This window comes from Neodiprion fabricii, chromosome 6, assembly GCF_021155785.1.
Source record: "Neodiprion fabricii isolate iyNeoFabr1 chromosome 6, iyNeoFabr1.1, whole genome shotgun sequence".
Taxonomy (NCBI): Eukaryota; Metazoa; Arthropoda; class Insecta; order Hymenoptera; family Diprionidae; genus Neodiprion; species Neodiprion fabricii.
The window spans coordinates 28,752-46,262 of NC_060244.1; the positions used below are offsets into that span (position 1 = coordinate 28,752).

A 17,511-nucleotide genomic window follows, 5' to 3' on the forward strand; every position below is an offset into this window, starting at 1 on the left:
TAAACTATTTCAGCGGGGCATACCATGAGCTCATATTCCTGGCCAGCCTCGAAACCGCGCTGCGAGTATACCATTCCAGTTGTTGGGTGGATCTTGAACTTCCCCTTACCCCTGCCCCCCTTGATGCTGTACTGGATCTCGCCGTTGACTCCGATGTCTTTGTCGTTTGCCAGTACCTGGTGATTGCATGGTTTTCATTATTTAGTCTGGTGCTCGGTGCGGTGTACATTTTAAAAGATTGGTGAGACCATAATTGCGAGAGTATCGAAAGAACAACGGTACAGTTTAACCGTTTCAGATAGTGCCAGTTCCAACCTGGAGGACTTTGACTGCCACGATGATTAGTTGGAGAGAATACTGTAAAGTAACCATTTTCAAATAAATCACGTGAAAATCTGTCAAGTTTCAAAAGACGATAGAAGCGATGTGACGCGAGGTCGTTTCGTTCACGCGGCCCTAATATCTACAGACGTTAGCATTCCCAACCGACATGCGATGATGCGACAGAACTTTAAGTGTGTTTATGTGTGCGAACAGGCTAATGATAAGATATCATAGTACACATGATGCAGGATTTGTAATGTAAGCGTCTTCAGGCGTTTCTATAATCAAGTGAGTGTTTGTATCCTGTAGTATTGAAACGTGAAACTATTATTTCTGTTACGTAAGTCCGCTGCACCGGGGACTAGCAGCATCGAGTAGGTAGTTTGGTTCAAGTGCCCATGTCAAGTGGCTGCTCGGCTGTACGCCGGCAGCAGCAGGGACTCTCCAGTTCTACTATTTTGCAAAGTTGCGACGTGCGACTAGCGAGACGTACCGACACTGTCACTCACACTGTTTCTGCTCGGCGCAGCATCATTATAGGTTTAGATTTTATATACGTATGTACAAATATTTTTGCCGATATTTCGCAGCTGTAGAAACAGAATTTATGGCGTTGTTTGCATGTAGGTGCAACATGCGGCACAGGGCTTGACGAATTTTCTGCAGCGTGCAATGGACTTTCGTTAGTTTAATGTTGAAATAGGCATGTGCAACCAACATGATGATGATGATGATGATGATGATGATGATGATGATGATGATACCAATACCAATAACAACAACAGAAACAACAACAACAACAACAAAAAGTTGTATAATCTCGAACATTCGACATTCCCAGGCGTCAAGATATGGCGACAGCCCTGTTTACTATAATGCGGCTGGGCAGCAATAGCATTCTCATACGGTACGTAACAATTTTTGTCGGAATATGATATGTAACGCAAAAATACAGTGATAATTGGGTTAATGACGATGATGATGATGATGATGATGATGATGATGATGATGATGATGATGATGATGATGACGATGACGATGATGACGATGACGATGACGACGATGATAATTGCAATAGCGGCAGCAATGCAAAGGTGAGGGTGGCGCGGGTATGAGGAGGAATCGAGTTGTGCAAACAGACGGAGGATACGAGGAGCTAACGGCATTTTATACGTATACGAATTTAAAGACAGCTGTGAATAGATGATAAGACACAACGATCGCGAGAATATACAATGTAAGTATGCGCCTGTATCTTTCACGCGGTTTGCGAGAAGACTGAGAAATAAGTTTTTATCGTGCAGGACGAAACGGCCAAACAGACGCCGGTATGCATAAATAACAGCCTCGCAATTCAAGGGAAAGGTAAATAATGCCCCCGAGGTGTGACAGAGATGTAGATCGTAATAACGAATCTCGAGCAGCAGTGTATGAATATCATCGTTTCTGATAGAAAAAGAAACCTACCTAACCATACCTACCTATATAACTTTGATAAGATAGCGACAGACATATATATAAGTATGTGTTTATACGACGATGTATGTAGGTAACGGTATGTATAAATATGCCAGTTGTATGCAGAGATACAGCCATCATCTCTCGCATATCTACTTATTAGGTTTATACGGTTATGTTAGGTACGTGCCAAGCTTCCTTACCCTCAAGAAATGATCTCCTGACAAGCTGTCTGGGCTAAAAGTCTCCCAAGTTCCATTCTCAGAGAACGCATCGACCGTGTGCTCGAGATCCCGTGTTCGATTCCTCGATTTCTGTCGAGAACAACGAGACGTGATAACAATAACTTTCTTCTCTACTTTCTTTCCTCCAATCGTAATGTGTACAATATTTTCGAGAGCTGGACGGCCTGGCACTGCACAACGGATATTATTACATCGCACATCTCGTTGCGATATTCCATTTCTACCGCCTCGGTCATTCATTTTGCCACAAGTCAGCAGCTATAGAAGCAATTCAAGTGCGATAGTAGCAGTGATTTGTTGGACGTTAGATGTGACTGGTAGAACGATTGTTATGTTAAGAGAAAATCAAATAATCCTCCGTTCTTTGCCACACTTTCCTAAAGAATGTGAAGTAGCCAAAAAGAAAACTTGATCTTTTCCCGGCGAAAGTTTGAACTTGCGTAGTAATGCGAAGAAAGAGAACAGAGAGTTATATATAATATTGCAGTCTATGTATACACTTGAGAATTGAGTATGTGTACATAGGCCACGAACCCGAAACCCAAGCACCGTGCAGAGAGTGGTAGTTGAGTTGAATGGAACCGGATCGGACGTAGAAGAGACCGGGGTAAAATCCCCCCCCCCCCCCCCCCCCTCACTCCCGCCCCACCCGACCAAGCAAAAAAAAAAAAATTTAAACATTGAAATTGACGGCGCAATAACAGAGTGCGGGTGAAATGTGTGTACAGCAACAGGGGTTGTTCTTGCGTGTCGATATCGTGTCTAAGGGTTCAGCGACTGTACAGGTGACTCTTGGGTGGGTTTCGGGGGGGGGGTTTACAAAAGTGCAAGGGGGCGTGCGCGGAATTGCTGCTGGAATTGTCCGTACGAAAGGTGACTAATGAGAGAAAAAAAAATAAATAAATCCTACTATTATAGACAAAATTGCATGACATCGTCACGTATATCATACCTATGTGTAGGTATAATGCCTCGCAACACTGCGAAATGAATATTGTAAAAGGGATTACGTATAATTTTGCCTCAATAAGCGCGATGTTTTGAGGGTGGGTTTGATCAAATGCGGGACTGTCGACGATCGAAATGAGGCTGTGGCTGTGCGAAGAATTTGCAATAAGAACATAATGGCAAAGTGCAGAATCGTTATTGTCGCCACAGAGTTCTGTGCACACATAGATTGTCAAAATTGTACACTATGGTCGATTTTGTACACATAATGCGATTATGGGAAAAATCAAATTATGCACAGGGAATTCAATCGATCTGCGAGAGGGTCCGTCTCTCTCGTGACCTATAATAGTATTTCATGTGTACAGTAAAAGGTGTGTAAAAGACGGTTAGTCCGATTTACCGATAGGCGTCTAATAAAATTATGAATTTTGACCGAACCTGGAACAGTGGCTTTTCGGCCTTGGGAGATCCGGGTATTTGGACGGTGTAGAATTTCTGCTCGAACTCCGGACCATGGTCGTTGACGTCCTCAACTTCGACGACGACCCGAGTTGTCGAGAATAGCGCCGGCTTGCCGTTGTCTTTGACGGTAACCTGAAAGTAGAAGAATACGAATAATTGGCGATCGCAAAGGCGGCGGTACAGCAGCTCCGTGTACGTAAGTTGAACGGCACCCGAGGTTACGGTCGTTTCTGCAACGAACGCCGCCGGTGTAACCGGCAAGCAATTTCCCTCTCTGAATTTAGTCCGAAGCCAGCGACAAGGGGCATAAATCCCTGGTCTCTTGAGACCAGGTTTCACCTACCGGGACGAAATCCTAGCGGCGCGGGGGCGGCAACACGTGCACTAAATTAAGGCATCGTGCGCGACGCGGCGTCGCTCGCGTCACTCCCGCATGGACGCTGTGCACGTGCATAGGTATGGTCGCGGCGAGGAGCGAAGGCTGAAGAGGCTCCGTCGTTCCTCCCTAAAATCGATTCCCGACGCGTAATCTCTTTATCTTGCATCTATTTACCTGAAACGGGGCGTATAATCTGGGACGTCTTCCCTGAATGTCCGTTGGTGAAAATTTCTACGTAACGTTGTTACCTCTGACGCAATTATGTACGATCATCTCTGTTGTAATATCGTTTCACACCGGCGGGCATCCATCGTCCAGGAATAAGAATTTCCCGAGTCATTCAGCGCAGCGTTCATCGGTCATAGACGGTTAAGTATAATTTTCGCGCAGCCGACGGAGGTTCCAGCTGCAATTCCGCGGCTGCGATCAGCTCGTCGAGTCGCAATATAAGGCACTCGAGCAGGAGCCCGACCCTTCGCGCCAATAATGCAGCTAGCTATTATTGCCCATGGAGAATTCAGCGCAGTTTCCATTCCCATCGTATTGCGGACCATTGTATACATGTACCTCGACCTGCATCGCATTCGGAATTACGTGTAGGACTATCTCTCGAACTGCGGATTATCGTACGCATGTCTGAATGGCGGTGAACACTGCAGGTATAAGGCGTATTCACGATGGTCATGATCTGCATGCAGTTATTTCGACTGTGACGATCGGTGCCGCGCAGCGTCGACATCGAAACCCGGATATTTCACGTCGCGTATGGCATTTCACTGTTTCGTAATGTTTCACGGTGTGGACGCTCCTGCCGTCATACTGACACCCTCTCGCACCTCGCCGCCCGTACCATTACGCCGGAGTGGTGATTGATGGGCGAACGAACGACTCCGTGAAAGGATGGCCTTCTAAATTTCGAAATTGCTCGGTGGTTTCAGACTTTACTGTCGAAGGTGTAGATTTTCTTTTTAACCGTCAAGTCAGTCGCAATGAAATAGTCAAACCGTCGAGTCGTCGTCGAGTTTTTCATATGCCGAGGTCCACCTTCACCTACGGCGTCAGAGGCGCGATTTTTCTTGAGTACACTTAGTAACTCTCGTATAACACTAGCAACTAACAGTAAGTCACCTTGCTTAGTTTAAAATCATAATTCACAGTTGCACGTTGACGCGACGTCAGACTAGTTGATCTACTTGTATTTACCAGTTTTAAATATACAAAACGATACTTGTATCAGATATATGTTATCGGAATTAAATAAATTACATTATATTTTAATGCTAATTTCGTTCGCACACATTGAGAAAACACAAGCGAATCAGGAGGACCTACTCTTGCTAACGCATTATTCCGACAAGTATTAAAGTGGCATCTTCGGCAAATATGTAGGTTTGCACCCTATCGAGGTAAGGATGAGGATACCCATCCATCCAGACGGGTATGGCGGCGTGTGGGCAAGTTCGCCAAGACTTCAGGATCCGGAGGCTCGGCTGTGTTTGGTGCGGCGTGAGTGGGCGGGCGGGCGAAAGTTACATCGCCCCCGTGATTAAGGGTAATGGGTATGTTTCGCTTGCCCGATTCTTCAGTCTGGGACCCCAATAATTCCGCAAGCTCCTTCGCCGTCGGGTGGGATGAAGTTAACCCTTGTGTGTTGGACGGGCACGTGTGGCGTACGACGAGGACAGCGTCGCTCGAGAGTTCCCGCTTTCGTTGCGGCGCGAGTGTTGCCGGATCTATGGATCTCTTATACGTCCCGCATCTCGAGACCTGTTCGAACGCTGAACGGGGACATGAAATTGCCGGACCACATTCAAGAGCCTTTGGCTGCCTCGGGGCTCTGTGGCCTGCAGGCTTTCTTGGGGTTAGAAAATATTTTATAAAAATCCGAGGGTAATGAAAAGGAGAGAAAAGAGAACGGCAAAAATAAGACTCGAGTCAGGACGAGACGAGTGGATTGTAATTAAAAACAGGAGGTAGGAAAATTAACGGAAAAGAAAATTTAATCAGGATAAAAGAAAATTAAGACTTCGTTAGGTTTTATATTCACGATGACGAGAGACGAAGAAAAAAAAATCTTACCACCTCGCAGCGTCGGAATTTCAAATCCTCAAGGTTTTCATTTCGGTACTCTTTTAGATGAAATCTCCACACGATCTTTGCTCATGGGTACGAACCTTGTACCTATAAGGCCTATAATGATACCCACTGTTCAATTAGAGAAGCAATTATATCAAGATTCAAAAATTTTTCTTATGCTACTCAGAAGCATTCATGATTTTCTCGAAATGCCCTCAATACGGAAGCATCGGTTTCTCGTTAATTTCGGGTAATGATCGCCGTATGATGGCCGAGTGCATCAACCTCACCTCGATGATTAACTAACGGATTGCTTGCAGTGAATAAAAAATACCATGAAATGAAAATACCTGAAAGATTTAATTCGGGGTACAAAAATAATCCAGGTATACATAACATCCCTTAGCTCTAGTCGGAGTCTGAAGAAGAAGAAGAAGAAGAAGAAGAAGAAGAAGAAGAAGAAGAAGAAGAAGAAGAAGAAGAAGAAGAAGAAGAAGAAGAAGAAGAAGAAGAAGAAGAAGAAGAAGAAGAAGAAGAAGAAGAAGAAGAAGAAGAAGAAGAAGAAGAAGAAGAAGAAGAAGAAGAAGAAGAAGAAGAAGAAGAAGAAGAAGAAGAAGAAGAAGAAGAAAAAGAAGAAGAAGACGAAAGAGAAGAAGCGTACTGGGAATGAATCTTCCTCCTGGCATTATCGAGAATTACGTGCCATAAATTTCTTGTGCGCGAGGATCAGAAATAGCCAGGAGTGAACAAAGCCAGTTATAGTCTAGATAGAATGGATCGTCTTTAATTTGAACAGGCTCTGCAGTGGCGAGGCTTTATGTCCCGAGGAGCTGTATCGTACATCGACCCATACCGTTGTCGACTAATGGCCGGCTATGACACGCACGGAGATTGTAGCTTCACGAGAGGCTTGGCTGTCGCACAGAATAGTGCATAGGTAATCGGACGAAAGACCCGATATTGTACTTTCCCATGTGAAATGCGCCAATGCGCCAATGCGCCGGCAGCTTCACCTCTTCACTCCGACCGCTCAGTGTGACATTGTACAGGGTATAACAAAGTTTATCTAATGCTGCGTTATAGAAAACTCTCCAGTCGAGAACAGGATGCACGCCGCGTAAGCGTTTTCCGATTTTCAGCTCCGGGCTAAATGGGACATCCATCTCCTTGCTCCTGGGTGCCCGGTTTTATCTGGCCAAGCCATATTGATAGGCCAACCTCTAGGAGCTGCTCCATCCCAAACTCCGTTCCTTAAGTCTCTTTACCTTAAGTCGACTGAAATACCCAGCGGAAAGCGGGCGTGACTACGATTCAAACGAATCTTGCAGATCCTTTGATTATAGCTGTAGGAAATTGGCGGGTGCTGGAAAAACAGTGTTTCGACTTCCAATCTCAATGTGACGGCAGAAAAGAGATGGGAAACCGAGGGGCAAATTTTCGGTCCGAAGTACCTACTCGCACATCGTATTTCGACACTTTCGCGTAGGCGCTGAAAAACGAGGTACGATATTTTACTACTGTTTCAAGGCTTCACCTCAGCAAAATTGCAATATCAGCTGTCGGCCGTTTACAACTTTACTTTGGTAGAATGTAGAAGCCGTGAAGCTTGGGACCGATATTAGCCAGCATTGAGAAATGGTTGGAATCACGCCGTAATTCAGTTCCGATGTTAGTTGTTTTCTCTGTTTGGTGGAAAAATCCACTTGCTAGATTAATGAGAAAAAACCTGATAACGTCTATTGCAGGTTCTGGGTTGTTGACACTCAGTTAAAATCATTGATCATCAGCCACACCGCACATTTCGGACCTTTTACAAAGAGATTTTTCAGCTGTCAAAGGCCTCTCCCGTCTGATCGCGAGTCTGATATCCGTGTTATCTGTTTATGTATACGAAGTGAAATTGTACGGCACTTTTTATGCGAATACCCCGCGTTTCCTTGTCGCTCTTTCAGCCCCAAGAGAAAATATAGGTATAATATTATATATTTTACGATCTTATTTAATCTTCTCCTTTGATTTATTCTCGTCATTCGTTTAACCTTCATAAGACGCTTATTCCATCGAGGTCTAGGGAATCTAGAAAAAAGCCGGGTCAAGTTTTACGAGACACGAGACCGGAATGTGAGAAAAATTTCATCCTTCTACACATTTCTATACGCGTCCACGTTTGCGAAAACATTATTGATATTTACATTTTGCAACTCTCTTCCACGCGCGGGTTCACAAGGTGTTCAAACCCACAATTCGATCCCGACAGTGATGGCGACGGGAACGGACTTGATTATTAATAAAAATTGAAAGCAAAAAGCCTCACGAGCCTCGGATATTCCGGTCGCATTCGTCTTCTGTACAATACATTCAAATTTGACGAACAGTCACGTCTTCCCATATATCGATAGCAATTCATTTATTCTTGTGCCGAAGGGAAAAAAGCCACCACCAGAACCGTGCTTATTCTATTGGTACTAATGACAATATCTGGCGATGTAAAAGTCTCTTTTCCGCAAAATGAAAGATTAGGAGAAGAAACAGCTGCGGGAGGAGGATGAGACTGCATTAAATCGCTTCTCGAGGATTGAAAAGGGAAGGGATCGTCGTCCAAAAATTCTTGAAAGCCTGGAAATCCGTCCGGAGTTGGGCTGTGATATATTCAGGGAGAAAAGGTGGTTAAAAAAGTTTGGAGGTGAGAAATCGGGCCGATTAAGACGGGCGGTACGGGAAAGCCGCCTCGTTATCGAGGCCCGCGTTATAATGCGTACGCATACGTTACTATCAAGTTTCGCCGGTATTTTATATTCTCTCGTATTACTGCGAAAGCAGTAACCTTCCAAAAACCGCGCGTATACGCTCTGTGGAAATGATTCTAATTGCGGGCCGCGAAGCGTGGCTGTTCTACAACCACAACTTTGGATAACCAAAATCGAAATTATTTTCGCCCCGCACCTTCGCACAATCGGATCGCGATTATCGCGACGCGTTTTCATCTCGCCTAATGTGAATGTATACAGCTCCCTGCGTCTACCTGCAGCGATATTGCTGCACCATTGATATACGCGCACTCGTCCTCGACGGCAGCCGCGGGAAGCCCCCCCTTGCCTTGCAACCTTCTTGACGCATCATCCGTCGCCGCGTAATAAGCAACTTTCGAGGGTTCCCCGAGAAGCTGAGGACTTTCGAACGGCTGCAAGGCTTTAACTGCTGCATGCACGTTCAGTGCTTCAAAGATCGATATATTAGACATTCACTCGTTGAGACTCATACCCGTTCCAACTTGAACGAAATTTTTCAGCAATTCCCTAAGAAATTTTCTACACCAACTAATTACCAAGGCGTTACTTTCCATCAAACGTACCGTTTCGAATTTTTTATTCAGGCTAACGATAAACCAAGGTCGGACAAAATTTTTGGGCAAGATTTGCGGCGATAGATTATTGAAAGAGGGAAAGACTAACGATCTTTAACATTGGGTTATAATTTCGGAGGATAGTGGGCAATGAAATTCATTAAACAATCCTCGACACGTACCTACGTACTCGCATGTATACATATAAGTCAACGCACACGACTCGGCGCAGCATCCCGGAATATAAATAATTTGTTCCAGAGACCCTCGCTCGCATGAATATTTCAAATTCGACTGAATACATTAAGCCGCGGTGGGTCGGTGGCGTAGAAGAACACTGATTTTGCGGGGCCGTCGTACGTAAGAATCCTTTTCCTGGATCACAGCGATAACATCGTCAGCGGCTAACGGCTAACGGCCAGTGTCGTCGTCGGCCAAGAACTCTTGCGCGATAACCGCGCGGCGCAGAGTTTACGTTATATGTATATATATATATATATATATATATATATACATACTGGAATATCGGAGTATAAAACTGCCGGTGAAAATTACTCCCCATTATCCGTCCCCTTTTACCCGTAGTCGATAATCGAGTTTCTCGCGATTGGAATATGTATTCCTATAACAAACGGCAGCTTTCCCTCGAGTCTTGTACATTCACGAGTGTACGGAGCAGCTGCTGTACTCGATCTCTACTCGCCTTGCATAAATCGCGATCGATCATGAGCTAAGGACTCGAATCCAAATTCGCGATGTGTACGGAGATGTCCGCCTCTTTTGCGTTAATAAATAACCGATACGCGGCCTATGCGATTGTAAGAGATTAGAGAAGCCAAATCATACCGCGCGCCCATACATGTATACCTTATAACCGTTAGATGATACGAGATGCAAAAAGAGGGTTGAAAGGATGATTTAAAATTGCCCGGATTACTACGGCCGATGCCTCACGGGTGCAGCTGCGACGCGCGTTGCAGTCATTAGCATGTGAATTTGCGCAATCATCGTGGCGGTATGTCACTTCGCGATAACCGGATGCACCGAGTCGAGACGGAGGCACCTCGAATCCATCCGTCTTGGAGGTGAGATCCAAGAAAGTTCGCGGATACGGGGGTCCAAGGTTGAGACTTGTTACCCCTAACTAAGTTAGAAACACAAACAACTAACCTAACAACCCCCATTGACAGCCTGCAGCGGCTCCAGGCGTGTATCTCGAGGTTCGGTATACCAGACTTCCGACCCCAGAGTCATTTCCCAGAATCTGGGCAACAATTTAATTAGATTCATCTTACCTTCGAATTCGACCGAACTATTGGCGAAAGTTGGGCGGACGCAAGCCACTTCCCGATGATTCGATCTGCGCTTTGGCATACAATACATTCTTATCCGTAACACCGGAAACCGGCTGACCACCGAAACTTGGGTCGGGGATTAATAACGAGAGATATGACACCGCGCGTGTCGGCACAGCGATGGGTTGAAGAGAAGATTGAAGGAACGTAGCGGGGAGAAGAAAGGAAAGACAAAGAGTAAAGTAATCAATCGAAAGTTTGTTCTAAACTCTCGCCACCGCGGGACAACGGTAACGCACGTATACCTATACGTATTCAAGTTGTACGTACGTATACATATACGTATAACCCACATCTGCGATCCGGCCACCTTTTGTCATCACGGGTGAACCTGGAGGAACGTATCGAACTCTATAAGTAAACTACGAAGCTTACATAGGTATGATACACTGTTAGAAGCGGCAGAGTGTCGATGACCCAGGGTTAGCCTCGTGCAGCGCCAGCAAATGATGAGGGGGCGTCAAAACCGGGTATAATAGAGAGAGAGAGAGAGAGAGAGAGAGAGAGAGAGAGAGAGAGAGAGAGAGAGAGAGACCCCCCCCCCCGATATTGTCTGTCGGCGTGGAAATGAGGGAGAAAATCACATCCTATGGGAGATTGAAAAGTAAAACGGTATAGGATCCTCCGGCAGCTATTCCCCGCGGAAGATTCGCGCGTGCATTTCCCAGGAGAATCTACTCTCTCTCCAATGCGACACCTCTCCATACTTCTTCCTTCGTTTTTGCAGCGCAGAAATGAACCGAACTACACCCATTGAACCAACAGGGAACTCCAACTTCCCAGGCAGTAGTCACCTTCCACGATTAAAGATATAAACCGCAAAGTCAACCATCTCCGTAACGTTGCGGAACATGTTTCTCATGAAAGGTTCGGTTTCACGGTTTTCTATATTCGTGTCAACGGTATAAGCGTTCGATGAGGGAAGTTTCGGTGCTCGGTCAAGATTTTAAAAGGAAGAAAAAAAAGAAGAAGGAAAAGGTAAAGAAAAATAAAAGGAAAGCAACGTTCAGTGCTGGCGACAGACGGAGTAAAACAATAGACAAGTAAACTCCGAATCCGTAGTACGGCGGCGTTTTACACCTTCCTTAAACAGAATCCTGCAGGGCGCGTCCGCACCCCCACGTAGTGTGCCGCTGACAATGGATCCCAGTCGTTCATTGTCAACTGATTCTGCAGGCCAACGATTTGAAGCAAGTGTAGGTGTTAAGTCCGTGGTGGTGCTTCCGGTTCTCAGAATTCGGTACTTTTTCCAGCTGCTCTTGTACGTATGATAACGCAAAATTCCCTACCTGCGCTCGCTGTTATATCAAGCGATAAATTTGTACCCGATTACCATTCGTTGGAACAATATGAACGATTTTTTTTGTCACTGATCAAAGTTCGGGCAGCTTCGTCGATCTCTCTCTCTCTCTCTCTCTCTCTCTCTCTCTCTCTCTCTCTCTCTCTCTCTCTCTCTCTCTCTCTCTCTCTCTCTCTCTCTCCATCTCCCTGTATACTTAGATTTTAGATTGTATACTTAGATTTAGCCTACCTTTAACTAGTCTTAAGTTCTTTCTGTAGCTTGCTGTTATCTTTGTCCAACATTGCTATGGATAATAATAAATCATATTCTATTCTATTCTATTCTATTCTATTCCCTCTCCCTCTCCCTCTCCCTCTATCTCTCCCTCTCCCTCTCCCTCTCTCTCTCATATGAATCGGTGGAGGAATATTCACGGTATAAGGTACGTGTAATGATAATTCGGTGAAAGTTGGGGAAAACCAAAGTCAGACAATCGATCTTCTCACCTATAAGCAATGCTACTGTTTATTGGTGAGGGCACTGGCGTAAGGAACATCGCGTTTTATTCCTTTCTGTTTTATCCGTAGTATACGTACATACACCGCTACATAATGTGCCAATATTGTAGCGACATATTGCGCGTAAAAGTGGATCTTCCTAGGTATATGCTTCACCCGCAGGCTAGTGCTAGACGAGATACATATAGGTACACACTATACAGATAAGATCACGCTATACAGATGAGATGTAAAACAGGGAAGGTTTAAGGTGTTGGGAAAATGAAAGGAGTAAGATACGCTAGTCGTCGTGGCAGCTGCCAATAAAACAAAACTTGAGCATGGATATGCAAGGTGCGGATGTCTTGTTGTATACAACGTAAAACCACGCAAGCGATACGAATCGCGAAAGTTGGAACTCTGTACGCGAACAACTCTGCCACTCGACTTATGGAAACACCGAAGAAATACGGAGAGGAATTAGGTTGCTGATAAAGTAGAAATAAAAATCAGTTGCAATCAATTCTTTGAATTTGACGTGAATAATGGACTCGTTTGTAAAAGAAGAAAATGTTGCATTATACGTATACTACAGTCCGAAGATGAAACGGAGCGAAGAATTTCTATCCTCTGAAAAGGAAAAGCTTCGCCGTATTAAACGATGAAAGAGAATATGGTTGACGAATTTTTCACACACCATGCAAAGCTAGAGAAGATGGCGGTATTATACAGTCTTAAGAAAAATATTGGAATTGCGGAGTGAAATTATTATATATATATATTTTTTTTTCTTTTTTTGCGACAAAAGTGACGTTCGTATTGCGTTATACGTAGCCAATGCGGTATACTTCGTGGGATAGGTGGGTGAGTACAATTTGTGAGTGGCGCGGGAACACGTGGAGTTGGTAGTTGACAAAATTTTACGATATCACCCCCGACGGCGGGAAGTTGAGGGCATGGCAGAGGGCGGATGCGACTTCAACGGTGGCAGAGACTTCTCTCGTTGGACCGTCCGTTTACTCGACGGTGGGCGACTGACATGGGTGTCGAGGGCGACGCGACAAAGGCTTACCAACTCCGAGGGAGTTGCCCTTACGCATTCGATGCGACAGCAGCCTGGCCGAAGAAGGCATTCGTGACCCGACCTGCGACCTTCTCTCTCTCTCTTTCTCTCTTCTTCTAATGTTACCTCACTTATTCGTCTTTCGTTTTTCAATTCTGTCTCGTCTCACCCCTTGTGTACCATCGTACTATTTCACTGTCATCTACCGGTGTTATTTATTTTTATTTTTATTTTTAACACCATTTTTATTTTTTTTACCTACTTTTTCAAGTTATTTTATTTATTATTATTATTTCATTATGATTATTGTTATTATTATTTTTTTTTTTTGCTCCCGTTTGCATACGTGCTTTCTCTATTTTCTGTTCTTCGGTGTATCCCGTATTACTTCTTTCTTACCGTGTACTTGTCCAACGTCGTTATGGTCATAATAATCTCTAGGTAGCTCCCACACGGAAATCAGATCCAGATTACGATTACAAATTCCATGTAAACTGTTCTTGTTTTGTTCGCATTGTCCTTATTTTTGTTATTATTCCGTATACTATCCATTTATAGCATTCTTTGTTACGTATTAAGTCATTTTCATTTGAATTTCCTTACTATGTTGAAATGCATTCCCCGGTGGACTAGGCCCGTATGAAATTCATACATTGCTATCATTTAGTGTTCAACTCTATACGCTTCTACTGTACCCCAATTGTATTTAATAACACCGTTCCGTTACTACCTTATGCGTGCATATGTGAAACTACGAAAAGGCGATAAGGGCAATCGAATAAATTAACGGACGAAACTGGACAAACACGAGGCTAAATCATACTCGGATCGCTAGTGATAAGTTTACATTATACATATCTCTATATTACTTTTACACATATTATCCACCACTTACACAAACAAACACGACTTTACCATATACACAATAAGAAATGATAGTTCAAGCGATTTTATCAGCCGGTTATACGTTGTGTTTTTCTTTGTTCGCGTTCTTCTATTAAACATTGACACGGAGATGTGATGTCAAGGAGATAAACAATATTGTTTATTATTTTAATTTATTTAATTGTATTGTGATGGAAAACGGGCATTCCGTTACATGTTATTCCTCGATGTTGTTCGTCGTTGTATCTTTTTCTTATTTTTGAAATATCCTATCGAGTGTCAATTTTAGGAAACTGGTGTACTCGTACTTTTATACTAGAAATTGAATAGTCTTTTAATTTTTAAAATAAAAAATATACCATCCAACATTTAGAAAAACCAAAGCTAACCTTCGTACCACCGTGGCGCATCCACTTAATAAAAATTCGAGCGCGCCATGTTCCGTCCCCTTGAAAACCCTCCAGCTCTCCTCTGAAAGGTTTTTTGAGATTTTGCTTAGTTTTTGAGAAAATCGCCCTCGTCAAATTAAATGCCCCACCCTGTATATAAGTCCTGTATATAAGATATAAATATCCGTACAAACACTTGTAATAATATAGGTACTCAGAGCACACCGTGCAGGTAGGGAAGTCGCAACGACTCTGGAAACGACAAAGACGGCGCCGAGCTGCCGACCGCGGCAGTGGCGTACACTGTGCGGCAGAGGGGCGATTAGATACTCGGGAAATGCGTATAATTAGTGAATTAGTAAACAAACGAGTGAGGGGGGGGGGGGGGGGGGGGAGGGAGGTACGCCACCAGTCGGGGAGGAAATAACGTCTCTGGACGGAGACTCCGTGCCGATGCAATTACCGGGTGTTACCAAGTCCCTCTAGTCGGGTGAGTGCATGTTCAGAGTATAGGTATAATCAAGCAGCCATGCAACAACCGGCAGCCACCCTCCGATATCCCCGGATATCGCCGTGCTGCACTTCTCGACATGGTTGCAGATGCGCTAACGAGCTGCCGTGAACCTGAGACCGACTACCCGCTCCGGAAAGGGTCCGCGGGAACGCGAAACGCTCAGCAGCGATGCCGACACACGTTGCAGCGCTAACTGCGCCTCTGCGAGAATTAGAGACGCCGCACCGTTAGATACACGTACGTTTATGGATAATACGCGCCGTTTTCCCCAAGCAGAGCGAGACTCTGACGAGCCTTTTGATTACTCCGCTCCAGCGATGTCGGTTCGCAGGCTTCTTCTCACGTTCGATACGAGTATTTTTCTTTCAGGAGATATCACCGACTGCCTAATCACCGAGATGTATCAACCCCGCGCATCCGTTTCATCGTATAGGCAATTTGCGTACGGACGAGTCCCCCGTTAAATGAAAAAAACGTTAAGGAAAAATTTCGCAGGAAATATAATGCTTACCTCGAGGATGTGTTCACCCTGATTCTCGCGGTCAAGTTTTCTCCCGCTGGTAGTGATCAGGCCTGTAACAGAAAATGCAATTCAAGAATAATTTTGTTAGGCGTTTAAGTAACATAAACGAAAAAAACTTTTACGAAGCAGCGACAACGGGCAGAATCCTTGCGAAAAAAGTGCATAGTGCACGATTGTTATCTGCACGGTCAAAGTGTCGCGATCTCGGTTGCTGCATTGCGCGTCGGAGACGTGGAGGAAAAGGAAGAGGGAGAAAGGCGAAGTAGGTATCGAAAAGGAAAATAAAGCCTTTCCCACAGCTGCGTCGCCCGAGGGTGTTACCCCGTTCTACGAGCTCTTGGTCATGCCCTTACACTCTTCTCGTCTCTCGCTGCGGCTGAAAGGGTCGTGGATGTGGAAATACAGGGGGTGGTAGAGCGCTTGCGGATGAGACGTGGTAGCGAAAGAAATTGACGGTGGGGATTATTTTTTCCAAGTGTCGTCGGGAGTTGTGCCAATTAATTCAACGCGTGTGCTATATCCAAAATCCTGCATATATGGGAACTGTGTCTGGCACTGTTGTGCATACGGGAGAAAAGCTTTACGGCACTTGACCGTAATTCCTGTACGTGACCATAAGCTCTGTGATCCCTAAATTCCTCGCCCGCCTTCCGAACAAAGTCCAGTTCCCGACATACGAGCAAATTCCTGAACCACTTGCGCTCGTAAAACCGAGCAACCCTTCACCCGGTTGATGTTTGAAACCATCTTGTAACCATACTTCGCTATGTTTTCAAATATTTCAATTGCATTCTGCAATTTTTCGCCTTCGTCATTCTTTGCCGGGTTCTCCGGCGCTCGGAACATCTAGGCGACAGCGCACCCCCGGAATTGAGTATTAAAACGGTATTCCGAAAATTCCACAAATTGTTTGCAAAAGCTGAGCACCGTGTCGGCACAGAGTTCGGGCGTTGTTCACGCTCGCGAAGCCAGAGTTTGGGTAATTCTACAGTGCGAGGTATAGCGAGTCGAGGAGTAGACTAAAGTTTGCGGGAGTATATGTACGGCAAGGGCTTCGCGCTAACCTGCTTAGCCTGTTGGTTATTGAATGTATAAAACGGCTAGACTTTCGGGGTTCCCGGAGGCCTTGAAGCCCGACGAAACCCCAGAAATTGAGAAAATGTTTTACGACTAGGTATAGTCAACATTGCGCGGTTTGCATATTCCGAGCCTTTTTAGGTACTTCTTCCACGGACGAATAGAAAATGGGGTAAGTGAAAAGCAGAGGGCTAATTTTATATTGAACAGAATCGTTACATATTATGCACAGGCTTCGGCAGAGACGGGGAATTTTAACGTTCGGTTTAAAGAAGAAGATGAGGAAGCGGAAGAAGAAGAAGAAGAAGAAGAAGAAGAAGAAGAAGAAGAAGAAGAAGAAGAAGAAGAAGAAGAAGAAGAAGAAGAAGAAGAAGAAGGAGAAGAAGAAGAAGAAGAAGAAGAAGAAGAAGAAGAAGAAGAAGAAGAAGAAGAAGAAGAAGAAGAAGAAGAAGAATAAAAGCGACAAACGAGCCTGCGGGATTTCATTATTTCGAACTTTCTTGCCCGTGACGTGAGATAAGGTCGTTGCAGAAGGCGGCTAGAACTGGCGAACCGTGAGACATCGGATAAATCGCGTCTGCCCACCGATAAACGTTATATACGAATCTTGTAACCGCGGCTGGGACCCGGAAGCCCGGGTGTTCTTGGGCGGAGGAAGGCGGACGCAGCACGAAACAACGTCGAAAAA

General features: G+C 44.8%; 1 protein-coding gene across 7 annotated transcripts in view; it reads right to left on the minus strand.

Moving 5' to 3' along the window:
- LOC124185887 (fat-like cadherin-related tumor suppressor homolog) overlaps positions 1–17,511 on the minus strand; it is a 223,420-nt gene that overhangs the window by 16,172 nt on the left and 189,737 nt on the right. For 6 of the 7 annotated variants that reach the window (XM_046577121.1, XM_046577124.1, XM_046577123.1 and 3 more), the window contains exons 6-9: positions 15,735–15,796; positions 3,417–3,572; positions 1,986–2,096; positions 24–176 (exon numbers count right to left, since the gene is read on the minus strand). In XM_046577121.1, the coding sequence (XP_046433077.1) occupies positions 24–176; positions 1,986–2,096; positions 3,417–3,572; positions 15,735–15,796 (482 nt within the window). The remainder of the gene's footprint in view (positions 1–23; positions 177–1,985; positions 2,097–3,416; positions 3,573–15,734; positions 15,797–17,511) is intronic. The other variant, XM_046577122.1, reaches the window with a different exon arrangement.